Source organism: Lissotriton helveticus, chromosome 2_1, assembly GCF_964261635.1.
Source record: "Lissotriton helveticus chromosome 2_1, aLisHel1.1, whole genome shotgun sequence".
NCBI classification, from domain to species: domain Eukaryota; kingdom Metazoa; phylum Chordata; class Amphibia; order Caudata; family Salamandridae; genus Lissotriton; species Lissotriton helveticus.
The window spans coordinates 1,685,931,120-1,685,948,026 of record NC_136059.1 but is presented as its reverse complement, the minus strand read 5'-3'; the positions used below and the strand labels follow the sequence as shown (position 1 = coordinate 1,685,948,026).

At 45.2% G+C, this 16,907-nt stretch overlaps 1 protein-coding gene across 1 annotated transcript in view; it reads left to right on the top strand.

Annotated features, from left to right (window-relative positions):
- Positions 1–16,907, top strand: part of HSDL2 (hydroxysteroid dehydrogenase like 2) — a 164,519-nt gene that overhangs the window by 25,631 nt on the left and 121,981 nt on the right. The window contains exons 3-4 of the mRNA XM_078676640.1: positions 8,687–8,785; positions 11,266–11,380. Of these exons, the coding sequence (XP_078532766.1) occupies positions 8,687–8,785; positions 11,266–11,380 (214 nt within the window). The remainder of the gene's footprint in view (positions 1–8,686; positions 8,786–11,265; positions 11,381–16,907) is intronic.

Sequence of the window (16,907 nt, the reverse complement as noted above, 5' to 3'; positions counted from 1 at the left end):
ACTTATAAATACTGCAAGATACCCAATTTCATGACGCGCTACCGCTATCCTAAAAGCACTGTCTGGGCCTTAGTAATGGGTGGAGTTTACTTAAATAGCGAGGTTCTACCCAAGATGGCCTCCAAGTCTTGCAAAACCTCAAATCTCATAAGGCTGTGACTAAACAGCAAGATTTTGGTAAGATTTGGAGCCTTTTCAAACACTCACTAATACTAGGCATATTTTAACCATTAAAGGTTGGGCAACAAAATGTTTATGGCCACAACAGAGCCTTTTGCAAAAAGAAGACCCCACAACCTGAAGGTGGTGGGGGGGGGGGGAGTAATTCTCTATGGGGTAAAGGGTGCAGTCCTACCTTTGCTGTGGTGGGGCACTTTGAAGGACGCTGTCTTGCCCTCACTAAATTGTCTTAAGAGGGATCCTGACATCTTGTCCTGAGAAGTCTGCCTGTGGGAGGAAAATACTCAGGGAAGCCTGTGTGCTGAGCACCAGTTATCATTTCCAGATTACTCTACACTGCAAAAGAGTTCTGATCAGTTCACTGCGTGATTCCATAACAGTTTGGCTGCTCTTAGAAAATTACATTTTTTTTAAATGTGCTGCATGCAATGTATCTGTTGCTTTGGTTTTGTTAGGTTGAGCATTCAAGGCCTCTTGTATATACTTTAGTATATACTAATATGTGTATGTTCTTTGCAGGCTCTGAAGATCAGCCCTAGGACTTGTCTGCTTCGGGACATTTTTTTTCTTTTTAACTGCCTCAATTTAACTGTCTTAATAGAAAACGACCAGTAGAGGTCAGTAAAATAACAGAATTGCTTTCTGCTTGTTCAACTGCCTCTATTTAACTGTCTTGATAGAAAACGACCAGCAGAGGTCACTAAAATACCAGAATCACTTTAGCATTCTCTAGATTCCAGTCCATAGAAATTGTCTTCCACGAGCACCCGTAGACAATATTTTTTTCAAATCTTGTTTTTTCGGTGATAATACCACTGAAGGCCCTGATTTTATATTAAAAACAGAGCTTTGGACTATACCATTTACAGCTGAAAGGAAATATTTCTCTCCATGTGTTCCCATACCTGGCGTGTCACGCAGTTTGGTGCTTACTTTCCCTTCAGATGTTTCAACACCCAGGCTAATGTGCTGCATAGCTAAATACACATAAGTTCCCAAAGGCGAGACCGATTGCATTGCAAATGCTTGTTCAATCTAAGGAAAGGGCTACAAAGCAAGATTTTCTTCATTCCACTTCTATGTAATGTTCCAGTTGTTAGATCGAAGTCCTTCTAATCAGTCAACATTTTTATTTTATTTTTTTAATTCTTTTTATTAATGCACACAAATTAAATCATAAACACATAAAACAAAGTACACTGGGTTGCGTCCAATCAAACAATAAATGATGGTACTTCCTCCTGATTACAGAGATACAATACAAATAACAACCTACAGGTTCAGGGATCCTCCGATAATGCTGATTCATCCGGTGCGGCGGGGGGAGCACAAATATTGCCCCTATACACATTCCAGGGCCCCCAAATTTTCCCCCACTTCTTGGGTCTCCCCCGGCCACATACACCGCACGCTCTCTAAACATACACCAGTCCAGGTCTTCCATCCATTTCCCAATAGTAGGCGGCTGATTCGCCCCCCCCATAATTGAGCGATTTTACGCTTGGCAATAGCACATGCCAACGTGGCCCACACCTTTCCATGAGACGTAAGATCAGGTGGGTCCCAAACATTCAAGAGACAATGCCGCGCCTCCAACTCAAAGCTCACTCCCCACACCTCGCATACCTTAACATGAACTGCGGATCAATACCCCCGAATGAGGGTACAGTCCCATAGCATGTGGAGAAACGTTCCAGCCTCACCACATCCCCATCTGCACTCGTCACCTGCCGCCAAACCCATGCGCACCAATCGTGGGCCGGTAACATAGCAGCGGTGGATGACCTTCAGTTGCACCAACCGGAGTCTCATTTGGATAGCAATGGCCCTTGGAGAGGCCACAGCCTCCCTCCAGTCTTCATCATCAAGGATCAGTCCGTCTGCAGTCCATTGGTCTCTAAGAGCCCCAAGGGGATCCTCCGTGTGGTTAACTAGCTTTTTATAAATCAAGGAGATTGTTTTCGGCGGAAGATGACGATCTAACACCCGATCCTCCAATGGGGAAGCTCCGGGGGCGTCACTTCCCGGGGAATACCAGCTAGCAGCACATGTCTAATCTGCAAGTAACGAAACCGCTCACTCCCTTGCAATTGATACCGCTCCTGCAGAGTCTCAAACGTAAGGATCCCTTCTTTACCCCACATATCTCCTACTCTGGAAATCCCAATGAGGTCCCATTTGTCAAAGCCTTTAGACTTCCATAAACTTCCCAGGCATTCAGCGTTCCAGAGAGGCGTAGCCAAAGTTATCTTCCCATCCCATTTAAGGGAACGAGTAGCCTAATGCCAGACCTGCACAGCAACCACCGTAGGCCCCACCAAGGGAAAACGCCCCTGTCTGGCATACAATGTTCTGGAGAACTCTCCACCGGGTATCTGGCCGCGATCCATAGCATAGCCGGGATGAAGCGGCGAACCATAAATAGCATGATTAACTGCCGCCAGCTATGACGCCCAATAATACTTTCGGATGTTTGGTAAGCCGATCCCCCCCCGTCATACCATGGCAACGTCAATTTCGTAAACACGATTCGGGGCCCACTGTCCCAAAGGAGCTGCCTCTGGAGAGACTCAACCTCCTTGAAGTACGACGGGGGAACCGGGTCCATAGAGTTTTGAAGCGCGTATAAGAAACTGGGAAGAGCCATCATTTTAAACAAGACAGCACGTCCCAGCAGGGAGAGCGGAAGCGATTTCCAGCGGACTACGTTCTGCCGGAACCGGACCAGAGGCGGCAAAAGGTTATTGGAATACCTACTCTAAGGATCCAGGGATACAAAAATGCCAAGATACTTAAACCCCTCTGTTTCCAGCCTAAACGGACAAATCGCAGGGACATCCGGAGGATCGCCACCTAAGACAAAAAGTACCGACTTTGCCCAATTAATGTATCTTCCAAACACAGCCAGGACGTCCAAAAACGCTATGAGTGAAGTCCGGGGGGTGGTCAAATACAGTAAAATGTCATCCGCATAAAGCGATATCTTATCCTCCCACTCGGACGTCCACCTAAGCCCCCTAATTGATCTGTCCCAACGAACCCACGCCGCGAGCGGCTCCAGCGCTAAAGCAAATAACAGCGGGGAAAGTGGACATCCCTGTCTGGTGCCCCTCCCCTAGGCAAAATCTGCTGATCTATGATTATTTACAACCACTCGAGCTAGGGGGTCGGAGTACAAAAGACGGACCCAGGAGGCAAACTCCGGACCGACGCCCAGCTTGTCCAAGACGGCAAAGAGATATGGCCACTCCACTCTGTCAAATGCCATGGTGGCATCCAGGGATAACAAAATCGTCGGCTCGTGTATTTGTGATGCACCGCCCAGAACCTCCATGCAAACTGCGTAAATAAGGGCCGTATTACGGCGGGGCATAAAACCCGACTGATCCGGTTGGATCAGTGTCGTAATGACCCTAACCAGCCGAGTCGCCAGCAGCTTTGCTAAGACCTTCGGCTCGGTATTCAATAAGGAGATCGGCCGGTATGAAGAACATTCCGTCTTCTGTTTGCCTTCTTTGTGCAGGACTATGATATTTGCGACACGCTGATCGTACGGAAGCTGACCCCTCTCCCTGCTCTCACTAAACATATCCTTGACAAAGGGAGCCAATTTATTTGTGTTCACTTTGTAGAGCTCAATGGGGAGCCCATTGGGGCCAGAGGCCTTCCCGGAAAGAACCCCCCCTAATGGCCTGTGCCACTTTGTCGTTCGTAAATGGAGAGTCTAGGTAGTCCCTATCCTCATCCGAGGGAGTGGGCATCGGAATGTCCTGAATCATGTCCGCATTTTCGGACTCCGTGTATTTACATTCGGCCGCATACACCGCCTTGTAGTAGCCAGCGAATTTGTCCACGATCTCCTGCGGATCCGTTATTTTATCCGAGCCAACGGACTGCAGCACCGGTACCAACCGTGATGCCCACTCCCCTTTCTCCAACCAGGCAATCAGCTTCCCAGCCTTATCCCCATGTTTGTACACCCTACTCTGGGTATCTGCCAGTTGTGTCTTCGCGCTATCCCCAGCCAAGCTCCGATACTCATCCCTAAGGAGGCGCAGGCGGTGCAATCCCTCTGGGGCAGTCAACATTTTTAATCAAGAGCATTTGCTGTATTCTATGCTTCATTTAAAAACTTGCTTACTCTGTATTGTGTTTAAAAAATAACTTTGCCTATTACTACAGGAATGTGTCCTGCATTGTAAATAGGTGTGCTCTATTGACACTAGTACCCCAACTGGTTTTCTTACTTTTTGTTTGGCCCTGGCACGCTTATCTAGCATGTGCACAGAGGCCTAGGCCTGCCTCTGGTGATGCAAGGTCCAGACTCCTGTCTGCGACCTGGAGGGAAGCACAAAGTGTGTCCTTACAGCTGGCATAGTACCACTGTCCATGCCCTGGGTAAGTCGGCTAAAGTGGTCAGGGCCGGACTGGGAACCAAAACCGGCCCTGGCAAAGTGCTCGGCCGGCCCCCCCACCTCCCCCTTGGGGAGGGGGGGATGCCACCAAGCTCTTTACCAGGGCCGCTTTTCCGCCGAATTTGTTACAGGGCCGATTTTGCAGCTTTGCTGCAAAAACGGCCCTGTCACAAAAACGGCCCCCACCCTTGCGGCCGACCGGGGAATTGCCCGGTGCCCGCAACGGCCAGTCCGGGCCTGAAAGTGGTATTGGGAGGTACTGCGGGCCTGATTACGAGATGGGCAGGCCTACAGCGGACAATGCCACGCACCGTCCGCTGTAGGACCACCAAACCCATGGTGTGACCGCCCTCCAGATCAGGAGTTTATTGCTGGTTTGGCAGGCGGTCCTGCAGCTGTCTGACAACGGCTGTTTGGTAGGCTCATAGAGGAGCCTTACATGCAGACAGCTGCTCTCAGAGCTCCCCTACACCACCCTGCATGTTGTGGCACACATGCCAGACTGTGCAGGAACTGGGGGATGCAAATCGAGGGGGGCATTACATGTGCCCCCCCCCACTTCCACCCCCTGGGCCCTGAGGCAGCAGGTCCCCTTATTTGCCTCGCCACCACCCTTTTCATGGCGGTGAGACCACCACCTTTTCATGGCATGCTCACCGCCATAAAAAGGGTGTTGGTGAGGCAACTCGAAATATGCTTGGCAATACCGCTGCTGCACCACCAACATATTTCTACCTTTTAACCGCTGCGAAAATGCAGTGGGATCCTGGATCCCTGGCAGTCGCAGCAGTCCTGCGGTGGCCCGACCTCCGCATTCTCAATACTGCAGGCGGTCCCGCAGTGTCGTGGTGGTCGGACTGCTACCACGGTATTGGCAGTCTTCTTTACCACCAAACCCGTGATCAAGCCCTTCGTCTTTGTGGATCATTATTGTGACCATATCTTTTCTCTGCAAGAGTGCAGTCTATTGAGCCTTATCTTGTGTACAGTATACTGTCATGTGAGTCCCAAATCCTTGCCTTGACATTTATTTTGCATGTTAAGTGCATGTATATACAGTGAATGTGTAACGTGTATTGGTAGTAGGACTCTGTTGTGAAAATATAAGTAGTGAGGTCAGTGCTATCATTTTTGGATTGCTCCCACTTTAGCATGGGGCAAGTTAGAGGGTGGCTACAACTTCCCCAGACAGTGGAGGTATGCTGATTGCATCCCTGTGGCTGAAGGGCGGAAATAGACATCAAAAAGAGGAAAAAGGAGACCATGCTACCCATATAAATTTAAATAGGGCCTAGATAGTCACGGGCTACTGATTAGTTCTTCTTGATTACTTCCATTTGATAGATATTAGGAGTGAGTGATGCAACTACAGTTTCTGGTTTTAATGGTGAGTATGGTTCTAGTCACGGTCTGCTCTTTTGTCTGCATTTGATCTCTTCCTTAAGGAGGCTTACGACACAACAGTTGCAGAGATTTCACACTTCACTGTGCCATAGCTTGGAGCCGGCATAATTACTACCTTCTGTGAGAGCCATCACCTTTCATAAAAGCTGTGTCTTAGGAATAGCCAGAACATTATATTTGAAAGTGATAACACACACCTGTTCTGGACAGTGAAGCCGCACCACCTGTCTGGAAAGTGAGTATACAAGTGGTATCCAAACTAACTTGCTTTGTGAGAGTTGCTAGTTCTTCATGACCTAGTAAGGGAGGGCTCAATGGAGTACTCGAAGGTCTTCTTTGTGACCAAGGTGCATGTCTTCATGACGTCTAGTCTCCCCCCAGGAGAGGAAACATCACCCAAAGTCTCCGCTTTCTGCTGGTGAAGCTGCAAGAGCGAGAAGGATTGTGCCTGGCCCTCCAGGAGGAGAGAATAACAGGAGGAGAAGCTCAGCTTTTTCCCAGCATGCGGACCAACCATTGGAAACCGATAACTAACGGGGAATGAATCGTGGAGTGACAGTTTGTGGAGCCATCTAACAATCTCTCCCAGTGGTTCTTGCTGTGAACTGCCCCAAGACCTCGAATTGCCAGGCATTATGGTGTGATTGTTTTGCTAATTACAACAAAAGGTGTCTGAGGGTCAAGGAACCAGGTCAAACGTGTAAGGCGTTCAAGGCACCACTAAAGTATAACAAACAGGTGAAAGAAAAATGTGTGTAGATGTGTGAAAAAGAGCACAACATCCCAAGGGCTAAGAAAAATACCCATCAGTTCCCTCTCGGTACCGCCCTTTTGTCATCATATGGGTTCTCCTTATACCCAGGAGGAGATGCTATCTGTCACTGGATGTTATTGTGACAGATGCTCGACCATTGACAAGTATGCGTGTAGATGGATGATGCCAAAAAGTGTCTAAAAGGGTAACTGATTTGCAGTGCAAAAGTGAAGAGTGTGGGTGAATAAGTGAGGTAAATAAAATTGTATGGAAGTGAGTAGAAAGAAAGGTTATTTAATGGACTCTCTCAATTCCTCCAATATTTAAAAGCAAAGTGAAAAACAGATTTGACAAAATATCTGTTTTGCTGCCATATGCCTGAGTGCCGGTTATTGCCGCTAATGACTTCAGAGTAAGAGATTGGATGCTCTTATCGGTCTGGAGGCTGCAACTGATTAGGACACCCACCTGCTGAATATTGGCTCGGGTCAGAGGCCACACATTCCATCCTGGTTCAGAGAAGCACTTACTGCTAAAAACGAGGGCCACTATGGGATTCTGCTGCAATGATCGCCCCACCCTTCTGATTGAGGTCTCTTCTGTGGTACCTGCAGTACAAGAGCTACTGCCATAAGAGTGGGACTTCTTAATGTGCCCCAGAACAGAGCTGTATCTACAGTAACATAGGAATCCACAGTAACCTGGTATGCGCTGGGCGTGTCTATAAGTTGAAAGAGAGACTGCAGAAGCAGAGGATCTGCTTTATGAATGTAAGACTTTTACTGGGCGAACTGTTGTGCATATCTAAGAACTGGTAAAACTCGCATTTTGGCTGGAAAGGCGCCAGCCCCACTCCATAGCCTTATCACCAGGTATACACCACCACGCGCCTTGCGCTCCTCTCACGGAGGCCTGTTAAAAGTCCCTAGGGTTAGCAGGACTCGCATGGGAGGGAGGTCCTTCCGCTACCTGGCGGCGAAAAGTTGGAATGACTTACCCCTCAACCTTCGCCTGGACCCCTCTGAAGCAAGTTTCCGAAAGAAACTTAAAACGCACCTCTTTCAAAGTTAATTAGGCCTCCCCCTCCTTCTGTTTCTAAGCCCCAGTTCCAGCGCGGGGACACGCTTTCTGCGTAACCATGCGCTTTACAAATACCCCTAATAATAATAATAAGTTAACTGCGCCTGCGCCTAATTCCTGCCTAGACCCTGGCTATAAACCTCTGATTGTAGATTTGAGAATACTCCAGATAATAGAAGAGGGTACCAATTGGAGTGTAGCACCTCACTGGAGATCACAAAAGGGGACAGCAACCCCTTAACTGATCACTCTAATAGTTCTGTGTAGTATTTTACTTTGCTGTGTGGTTAAAGTACTTTCTTTTAACTAAAAGATGAGCATTGTGCAGGGCAGTCTGTTGATCGACTGTTGAGTTCTGAACTCTTGCCCCCATGCTTTACCTGAGATGCCTTTCACTGCTTGCCTTTCCTTCTTTGATTCCGCATTTGAGGGACTGGAAGGACTGGAACATTCTGTTCTTTACCTACCAGTCTTTAACTGCATGTGTGGTGGGACCTCAAAGTGGTAACGGACATGTGCATCGTTGTTGACTGGTTTGTAACTGGAATAATATAGTAAAAAATAGTTTCTTTGTTAATGAAATGTGATTTTTTTTTTCTTTTCTTCTTAATTACAGCCATATTTCACCTGGTCTACCATTGAAAGTTTAGTTTGTTTGATACAGATTGTTTTCCCTGGCTGAAATATCAATTTAATGTGTTGGAGAGGGCCTGGTATTAATTTTATTAGCCAGTCTCTCAAGTTAATCTTGCTGAATGAAATTATTTATCTTTTTGTATGTTTGCCGTTTCTTTTTAAAAAACCTTTGATTAATGTTATTTTTGTTTCCCTTGATTTTATTCGCAATGTTAAGTTATAGCAGCGGGAGGAAAAGCCTTAGCTTGCATTGTCGACGTGAGAGATGAGCAACAAGTCACCGATGCTGTTGACCAAGCTGTGAAGACTTTTGGAGGTAAAGTTGTTTATTTATTCCATTGGTAGGTCTTTTGATCGAGAGCCTTTTATGTTTAATATTCCTCATTCTGCATACATTTTATTTACAGCAAGCAAGAGAAATCGTACTTTTTAATTATTTAATTGCTGTTTTTAAGTGCTTTATATTTTGGTTGTAGGCCTTTTATGCTAAGATTAATTATCCTATTTTTCTGACTCGTTTAATCACCACCACTTAATAGACTGTTCCTGAACAGGCGTGCAATTGCCGCAAATAGTAAGGATAAAAATCTGTTTTTCCTTTACATGTCTGATCCCACAGTTCTTTTCTTCCTAGAACCAAAATAGACCTGAGCCATGACATCAATCTGATATGCGTAGAATTATCATCAGTGCCTTTTGCCACAGATCTAAGAGTATGATGCTGTATGCTGTAGAACCAGGTCGACAACTGCCCAGGTCTTCATCCATTTCCCAGTCTTGTAGTGAGCTGCTCTCATAAGTTCACATGTTCCAAAAATCCAACTGGAGCAGAAACATTTCTTACTACCCCCTCCACCTTTAGTTTGATGTCTTCATTTTGGGGAAGAGTCAACCATGTGTGTTGCATCATACTTCGCTGTGGAAATCGTGTTGCTAGATGCAGCCTGAAAATAGAACCACACGCAATCAAGCAGCATCATAGACTAAAACAGTCTAAATTCAGAACTAAACACTGGCCCCAAACATTACTGGGACAACCTACAAAATGTAGCAGACAAAGGAACTTTCAATGTGACATTTCTCCTTGATCTCTTTTTCACCTTTGACATAAATCAGAACCTATTGCTACTTGTACACCCCCTACAGTCTGTTGCAAACGTAATCGAACAAGCATTTGGGTGGGTGAGAACAGTGCTTGAGCAGTGCAGCCATAAATCCCACTTAGGCTACCTGCTTTTCCCCACGAGAGGCTTGTGATGAAGACTTGCATGAATTCTGCACCCCCCCTCCAACCGACAGGCCTGTTCAGTATAAGTCCCTCTTGAATCTTCTCTGAGCCCACTGGATCTTCTTCAGCTTGTGTGTGGACTTACACACAATTATGGTCTGACGGCTAGAGCAGTCGACCTCGAAGCTGGGGAACCTGGTTCGAGTCTCTGCAGGGACGCTCAACATCCTGTGATTCTGGGCAAATCACTTAATCTCCTCGTGACTAACAAAATGAATGTGTCCGTCTGTAACGCAACTGGTGCTCATGGAAAGCGCTCTGATACCTTCGGGTCGAGTTTGCGCTATATAAAACTCTGGACATTTTTGCTTTCTACCTGAGCAGGAAAGGAGGAAAAAAGACCAACTCTGTGCAGTTACAGAAGGCTTCAAGGCTAACAGATAAACAGATAGAAAACCAAAAAACTTGGCCTGTGACCACCCCCACCTTCTGCATTAATCGGACTGACTGTCTACCCTTGTTCTTGTTATCTAATGATAAGGTAGCCTTCAAATCCAAGGTTAGGAACTTCAGAGTCTTATGGTATCTTAACCTGAGCTTAAATGTTGAAATGAAGTTGGTAGTCAAGTATACCTTGTACCAGTTTAAACTTCTCTAAAATACTCATACCAGCTGGGCAACACCTAATAGCAACAATTACTTTAGCCAACTCCCGCCTACACTATTAAAAACACTTTCTATCTATACATGCCTACCCACAGGCAAAACTTAAAGGTGCCAGTAAGCCCAGTATCCATTGGGGCACACACATTTTCGGGCTGCCAATGCAACAGTCAGTTATGCCATACCTCTGAACTATGCACTGGTTCCCAATTAGTGAAGACTAAACTTCAAAACCTATTCTCACCTATAAAAGCCTGCAAGACCTACTAGACAACGGCATACTGTCATCCCCAAAACACCCACTTCTCTATGACTTCCTAGCGGTCCTCTGGACCAAGAGCAAAATAAGAGGAGAGACGTGCCTCTCTGCCATGATTATCGAATGATCACTTCACCCTTCACCGTCTGCAGTGACCTCAACTTTCTAGAGTTCTTTACAACGGTTAAAAAACTTAACTCCTCTCAACAATATCCTCCCCGGTCCCTTAAGGTGACCGGTGCAGCAATGTTAAGAGTACCAGACAACATGGATTGAATTCACATGACCCTCCTTGAAACCCCTGGCCTCCAAAAACTATTAAGCGGTAACATATTACAACATAGCGATTGCCATACCCCACAGCTATTTAAAGTAGTATATATGAAACTAATGGGTGAAATTGTACTCCATGTATTTTTTGCACTTATATTGGTTTCACTTTGGTGGAACAGAAAACACGGGGCTTATGTGCCATAGTTTGAGTAAGGCACTTTTTTACTCTTTGTGGGCAATATTTCTTATGGTCTATGTAACTTGCTAGTGAAGTTTAAAAGATGTGAACATGTTGTGCAGCTATGGTGTGATTGTTTTGCTGCCATATGCCTGAGAGATTGTTTAATGCAGAATGGTGTTGTCTTTCATTCAGGAATAGATGTTTTGGTGAATAATGCCAGTGCCATCAGCTTGACCAACACTTTGGAAACACCCATGAAGAAAGTGGACCTCATGATGGGCATCAACACAAGGGGAACCTATTTAGCGTAAGCACGATAAGCGCATGCTGATAATCCAAACTGTGTAACTAGATAAAGGAGCAAAGCTTAGTCTCTAATGGGAAGATATCTTTCTCCGCCTTCTTTCTAATGATAATATATTTTAATGCCCTAAGGAGCAAAATTATCTTTGAAGCTGAATTCTTACTTTAATGATTGTTATATTTTTACGTATATATTTTTGTTTTACCAATTGAACCGTATTAAAAATCATTTGGCATCAAAATCTTTCTACACAACTTTAAAATCGGAACAGAACTCTGGAATTCAGAGAAGGATTTAAAATATATATGCATAGCATCTCACTAGAATATACCCAACTAAATGCTGTTGAGATCCTGACACTTCTTGGTCCACCTTTTGCCAATATTTGAACGCTGCCAGTCAGATGAAGAAGACAGCCCTGCCATCTGCCAATTTAAGTAGTCTATGAGAAACTATGGGGTTCTCTCATTAAAGGTTTTTCTCTGGTAATTAGTGGGTAACATAGCACATTATTATGTTAATGCTTGAAGTATATCTCATACATATCATGACCTAGTGGTGAAGAACACCTATTTTGTGCCACTCAACTCAAAACACTCCCAAGGTATTATAAGCCCACACTTCACAAATAAGTAAATAACCTTTATTTTTTTTATTGCATTTTGTCTTCAATGGCATGCATGGTAAATATCCTGCTCTCTACCCACCTAATATGTTTCACTTACTACTCTTGCTCTGTAACTTGCTTCAATGTTTTATAAACTCCCAACATGCCAGATTTTGATCAGTATAGAACACCATACATACTATGATAATACACTTGCAGTGACTATGTTTAGGTTGCTGTAAGCTTAGCACTGTTAGCAACATCCAGGTACTGCTTGGCTACGGACAGTGCTCAGCAGCCCATCAGATGTAATTAAGGCAGCTTTTCTTTATAATTGGTCAAAGGGTGTCCTCAAAGTCAGTGGTCACAGTTGGTTTGCACCTTCTGGATCAAGAGTCCAACTCTAGGAGTCTTGGGATTATGTGGTATAATTTATTGAACTAGTCTGTATCTGATCATTTTTAAATACATATTTTGTTGGTGCCCTCCAAGCTGGTTGCAACATCTTCCATAACTTTGGATCTACTGTCCTGTTTCAACCTTTTAACCGCATGCGCGCTAGCGGGTTTTCCCGCTGCGCGCTGCGATTCGCAAAAACCCTCGTAACGTGACAAGGTCAGCTCGTCACACGCGCAGCGCAGGTAACGCCCATGACGAGCTGACCTTGTCACGCGTGTCGAAGGGGTTAAACTTTAGATAGCATATTGATAAATTCTTGGCTAAGTGGAGGCGGACGGTTAAAATCTAATGTCCTGTGATTTTTGCATGTACCTGAGGCCCTTGCACCAGGGTTACCTTGTACATGCTGTGTAGAAATTTGTTTATTCCTGATTTTCACCAGCCGTTCAGTGGGGTAAGAGGTGTTTAGGTATAATCCAATTTCTTTCAATTTAGGGAAAACCTTGCTGCTTTATTTTGTATGTGTTCTAACCAGTCACTGAGTTTTTGGGTAGGTCCATGTAGACTGCATTTCCATAGCCCAGTTTGGCCTTGTTTAATCTAGTGAGCTCCAAACTTTTTTCTGTTTTGAGCTGTGGCTGAATGGTGCAATAACAATAGGAAATGGCATCTCTTCATAATAACGTTTGTCAGCATGTATACCAGATCTGAGTCAAAGATTACTCTGAGGTCCATCACAGATTGGGCTGAGGTCAGAGGTGTCGGCAAGGCTGGAGTTTCAGTGGGGTCATTTTTAGGTCAAGCCTAGTGCAGCACGCAAGCACTGCTCTAGGAGATTACCTTTTGGAATCGTCTGCACTTTTCAGAAACTCGTACATGCCACGGCATCCACCTTGCGGGAGCGAGCAGCGGCGCGTAGGCGCATCTGTTTGTAATTAGCGTGGCCACGCTTGTTGTTTCATTCTTCCTGGTCCATTGTGTTTCTCTCTTGCGTGTGTGCTGCTTTTCCCCTCTGCTGCATTCCCATGTTGCCCCCCTCCCACCCGCTCCTCAGCAAACTACTTGCAGGCATGTAAACATCTTTTATTATAATAATTACTTTTTTGTAGGGCCCTGCAGCCACTAATCCAAATGCTGTTTGCCACCTTGGTTATGTATATATAACAACTAAAGTGCTGCCCACTCCATTCCATCTGCCCACACAAGCGACATCGCATATCATTGTGGCTTGTACTTATCTTTTCGCTTTAGAGATGTGAAGGTGTGATGCGTGGAAGCTGTGGTGCAGGTTTCTTTGAGTTACATCTCTGCACATTCACCTCGTCTGACTTGCTCTGTTTTCATCTTCTTTCGATATTTACTTGAGGGACGCATGGGCCAGGCTGAGATCACTGTAGTGCACTAACAATATGTGACATACTTTCCCCACCATTTTAAACCAGGAAGCACATGGAAGTAGAGCATCTGCACCGGGGGACCTGTTAGGAGTATGAAATATCATAGTTCGAGGCATGTGGGCTGCTGAATTCATATCTGTGCATAGATCGCCGCGGCGAACTATGCACAGATATGAATGTCAGCAGCCCTACATGCCAAGAACAGATGCATACTGGTAAGTAGCATATTCCGTTTGAGGCATGTGGGCTGCTGAATTCATATCTGTGCATAGATCGCTGCGGCGATCTATGCACAGATATGAATGTCAGCAGCCCTACATGCCAAGAACAGATGCATACTGGTAAGTAGCATATTCCTTCTTCAGGCTATGCTCTTGAAAGCTGGGATTTCTTTCTTTGATATGCCAACAAACGCACAATAAATGGCAGGCCTTTTATTAATAATCTGGAAGGCTTCAGAGCTGGATTTGGCACAGGTCCTTTTTTCTGTCGCGTTCTGAGTAAATTCCTTCACGTAAAAAGGAGAACCTGTGCAAGCAGAACAAGGCCTGCTCTCCTGATGAATGGTGTCCTTTGCGAGGTATAATTCCACTGACAAGTTCTAACAGATATGGTGGGCATGTGAACGATCTGACTAATGCTCTTCACAGACACCACCTAGCTGCCGACAAATGTCTTTAACTGCTGTGATGCTTTGTTCATTCTCCCGCAGCTTTAGACTTAAAATGCTTTGCATTTTTTTGCAACCAGGTCTTTTAATTCTTTAGAAAAAAACATGTTTGTGTTTGGTGTGCTGAATCGCAGGATCCATTGAAGCTTTTGCCACCAATGATTTAAACCAAAGTTTTTAAACTTTTTTTCTGGTTTTCTTTGTCTCACCAGCTGTTTAATAAACGTGTTACCTCTCTCTCTCTCTCTCTCTCTCTCTCTCTCTCTCTCTCTCTCTCTCTCTCTCTCTCTCTTTCTCTCTCTTTCTCTTTCTCTTTCTCTTTCTCTTTCTCTTTCTCTTTCTCTTTCTCTCTCTCTCTCTCTTTCTCTCTCTCTCTTCTCTCTCTCTTCTCTCTCTCTCTCTCTCTCTCTCTCTCTCTCTCTCTCTCTCTCTCTCTCTCTCTCTCTCTCTCTCTCTCTCTCTCTCTCTCTCTCTCTCTCTCTCTCTCTCTCTCTCTCTCTCTCTCTCTCTCTCTCTCTCTCTCTCTCTCTCTCTTTCTCTTTCCTCTCTTCTCTTTCTCTTTCTCTTTCTCTTTCTCTTTCTCTTTCTCTTTCTCTTTCTCTTTCTCTTTCTCTTTCTCTTTCTCTTTCTCTTTCTCTTTCTCTCTCTCTTTCTCTTTCTCTCTCTCTTTCTCTTTCTCTCTCTTCTCTCTTTCTCTTTCTCTTTCTCTTTCTCTTTCTCTTTCTCTTTCTCTTTCTCTTTCTCTTTCTCTTTCTCTTTCTCTTTCTCTCTCTCTTTCTCTCTCTCTTTCTCTTTCTCTCTCTCTTTCTCTTTCTCTTTCTCTCTCTCTCTTTCTCTCTCTCTTTCTCTCTCTCTTTCTCTCTCTCTTTCTCTCTCTCTTTCTCTCTCTCTTTTCTCTCTCTCTTTCTCTCTCTCTTTCTCTCTCTCTTTCTCTCTCTCTTTCTCTCTCTCTCTCTCTCTCTCTCTCTCTTTCTCTCTCTCTTTCTCTCTCTCTTTCTCTCTCTCTTTCTCTCTCTCTCTTTCTCTCTCTCTTTCTCTCTCTCTCTCTTTCTCTCTCTCTCTCTTTCTCTCTCTCTCTCTTTCTCTCTCTCTCTCTCTCTCTTTCTCTCTCCCTCTCTTCCTCTCTCCCTCTCTTCCTCTCTCCCTCTCTTCCTCTCACCACCCCCCTTTTCTGAATCGTTTTGGCCACTATAGGAGTGGCAGGGTATGCTCAGACATGAGTCCCTTGCTCACTGCACCATCAGGATTCAAGCAAGCCAGGCCGAAGACGGCTGCAATGCCAGAAACCGGTCCCCGGAAGCTTGTTTCCTTTCCAGTAAAGAATTGGCTTGGTAGTTTGGTCTTCCCTGTTCCCATGATGCACTGGGCCAGGGACAGACTAATTTGCATGTAGCCAGGTTCTGAACTGGGATGGTGCAGTGAGCTAAAAAACGGTGATGGATCAAGCCCTGATCTTTTGACTGGGTATGAGTGTTCTGTTTAACTCAGATGCTCTGTCCATCACCACCCCCTTTTCTGAATCTGTTGCAGAAGGGGCTTTTGCAAATGAACTCCTGAGTATGGCACCCCACCATCTTGTCTGTGATTATGTAAGAAGAAGTACTATTGGGGGTTGCTGGGTTCACAAACCAGAAGGTAGGCACATGGATTTATACAGATGAAGTCCCTGTAGTATGCATAAAACCAGGACCACATAGTATACCCTTCCAGTACAGGCAGTGCAAAAGTCAAAACTAGTCCCTACAAGGTGGAGTGGCAACTAAGAATTATACAGTGCTCTTAAAATAGATATCTTCCAGTTTTGTACTACTAAGCCTACCCCCTCCCCCTTTTTAGAAAAACATGTTTTCTCGTCAGAGCCCAACTCAACCCTGACAAGTGGGAGGGATAGGAAAAAATAATGGGGGACACAGTTGGTTTTGAGGGAGAGTAACTTTATATTTTGCACAGTTGGAATTGTACTGCGGCATGTTGAGCACAGGACTGCATCCTTCCTCCTGCCTCAATTTTGACTTTCCATATCTGCGCCTCTTTTCATTGCTCCTTCTCTCTCCCTTGAAAGCCCCTCATTGACCCCTTCTCCCACCTTCCCCTTCTTGTCATTGTATCATCTGACGTCATGGCGCATCTCTTCCGTTACTGCCCATGTCATTACCCAAATCTTGCAAACTACGCTCTATTCACATCTCATGTAACTGACCACCTCCTCCCTTCACTGCTGTTCTCTCTCCCTTCCAGGTCCATCTCTCCTCTGCAAATACAGTTCCCGTTTCTTGTCACAGACTAACTCTACTGTCATTGCTTCCTTCGCCCATTACATTTCACCTGTCTATTCTCTCAGTCAACCCCTTCCATTGTTTTAATTATCCTTTCCTTTCACTCAACCCATATCATACCTATCCTTCTGTTTTTTCCCAGTCACTGCTGTCTTCTTATGTCAAATCCCTTCAGCAATTA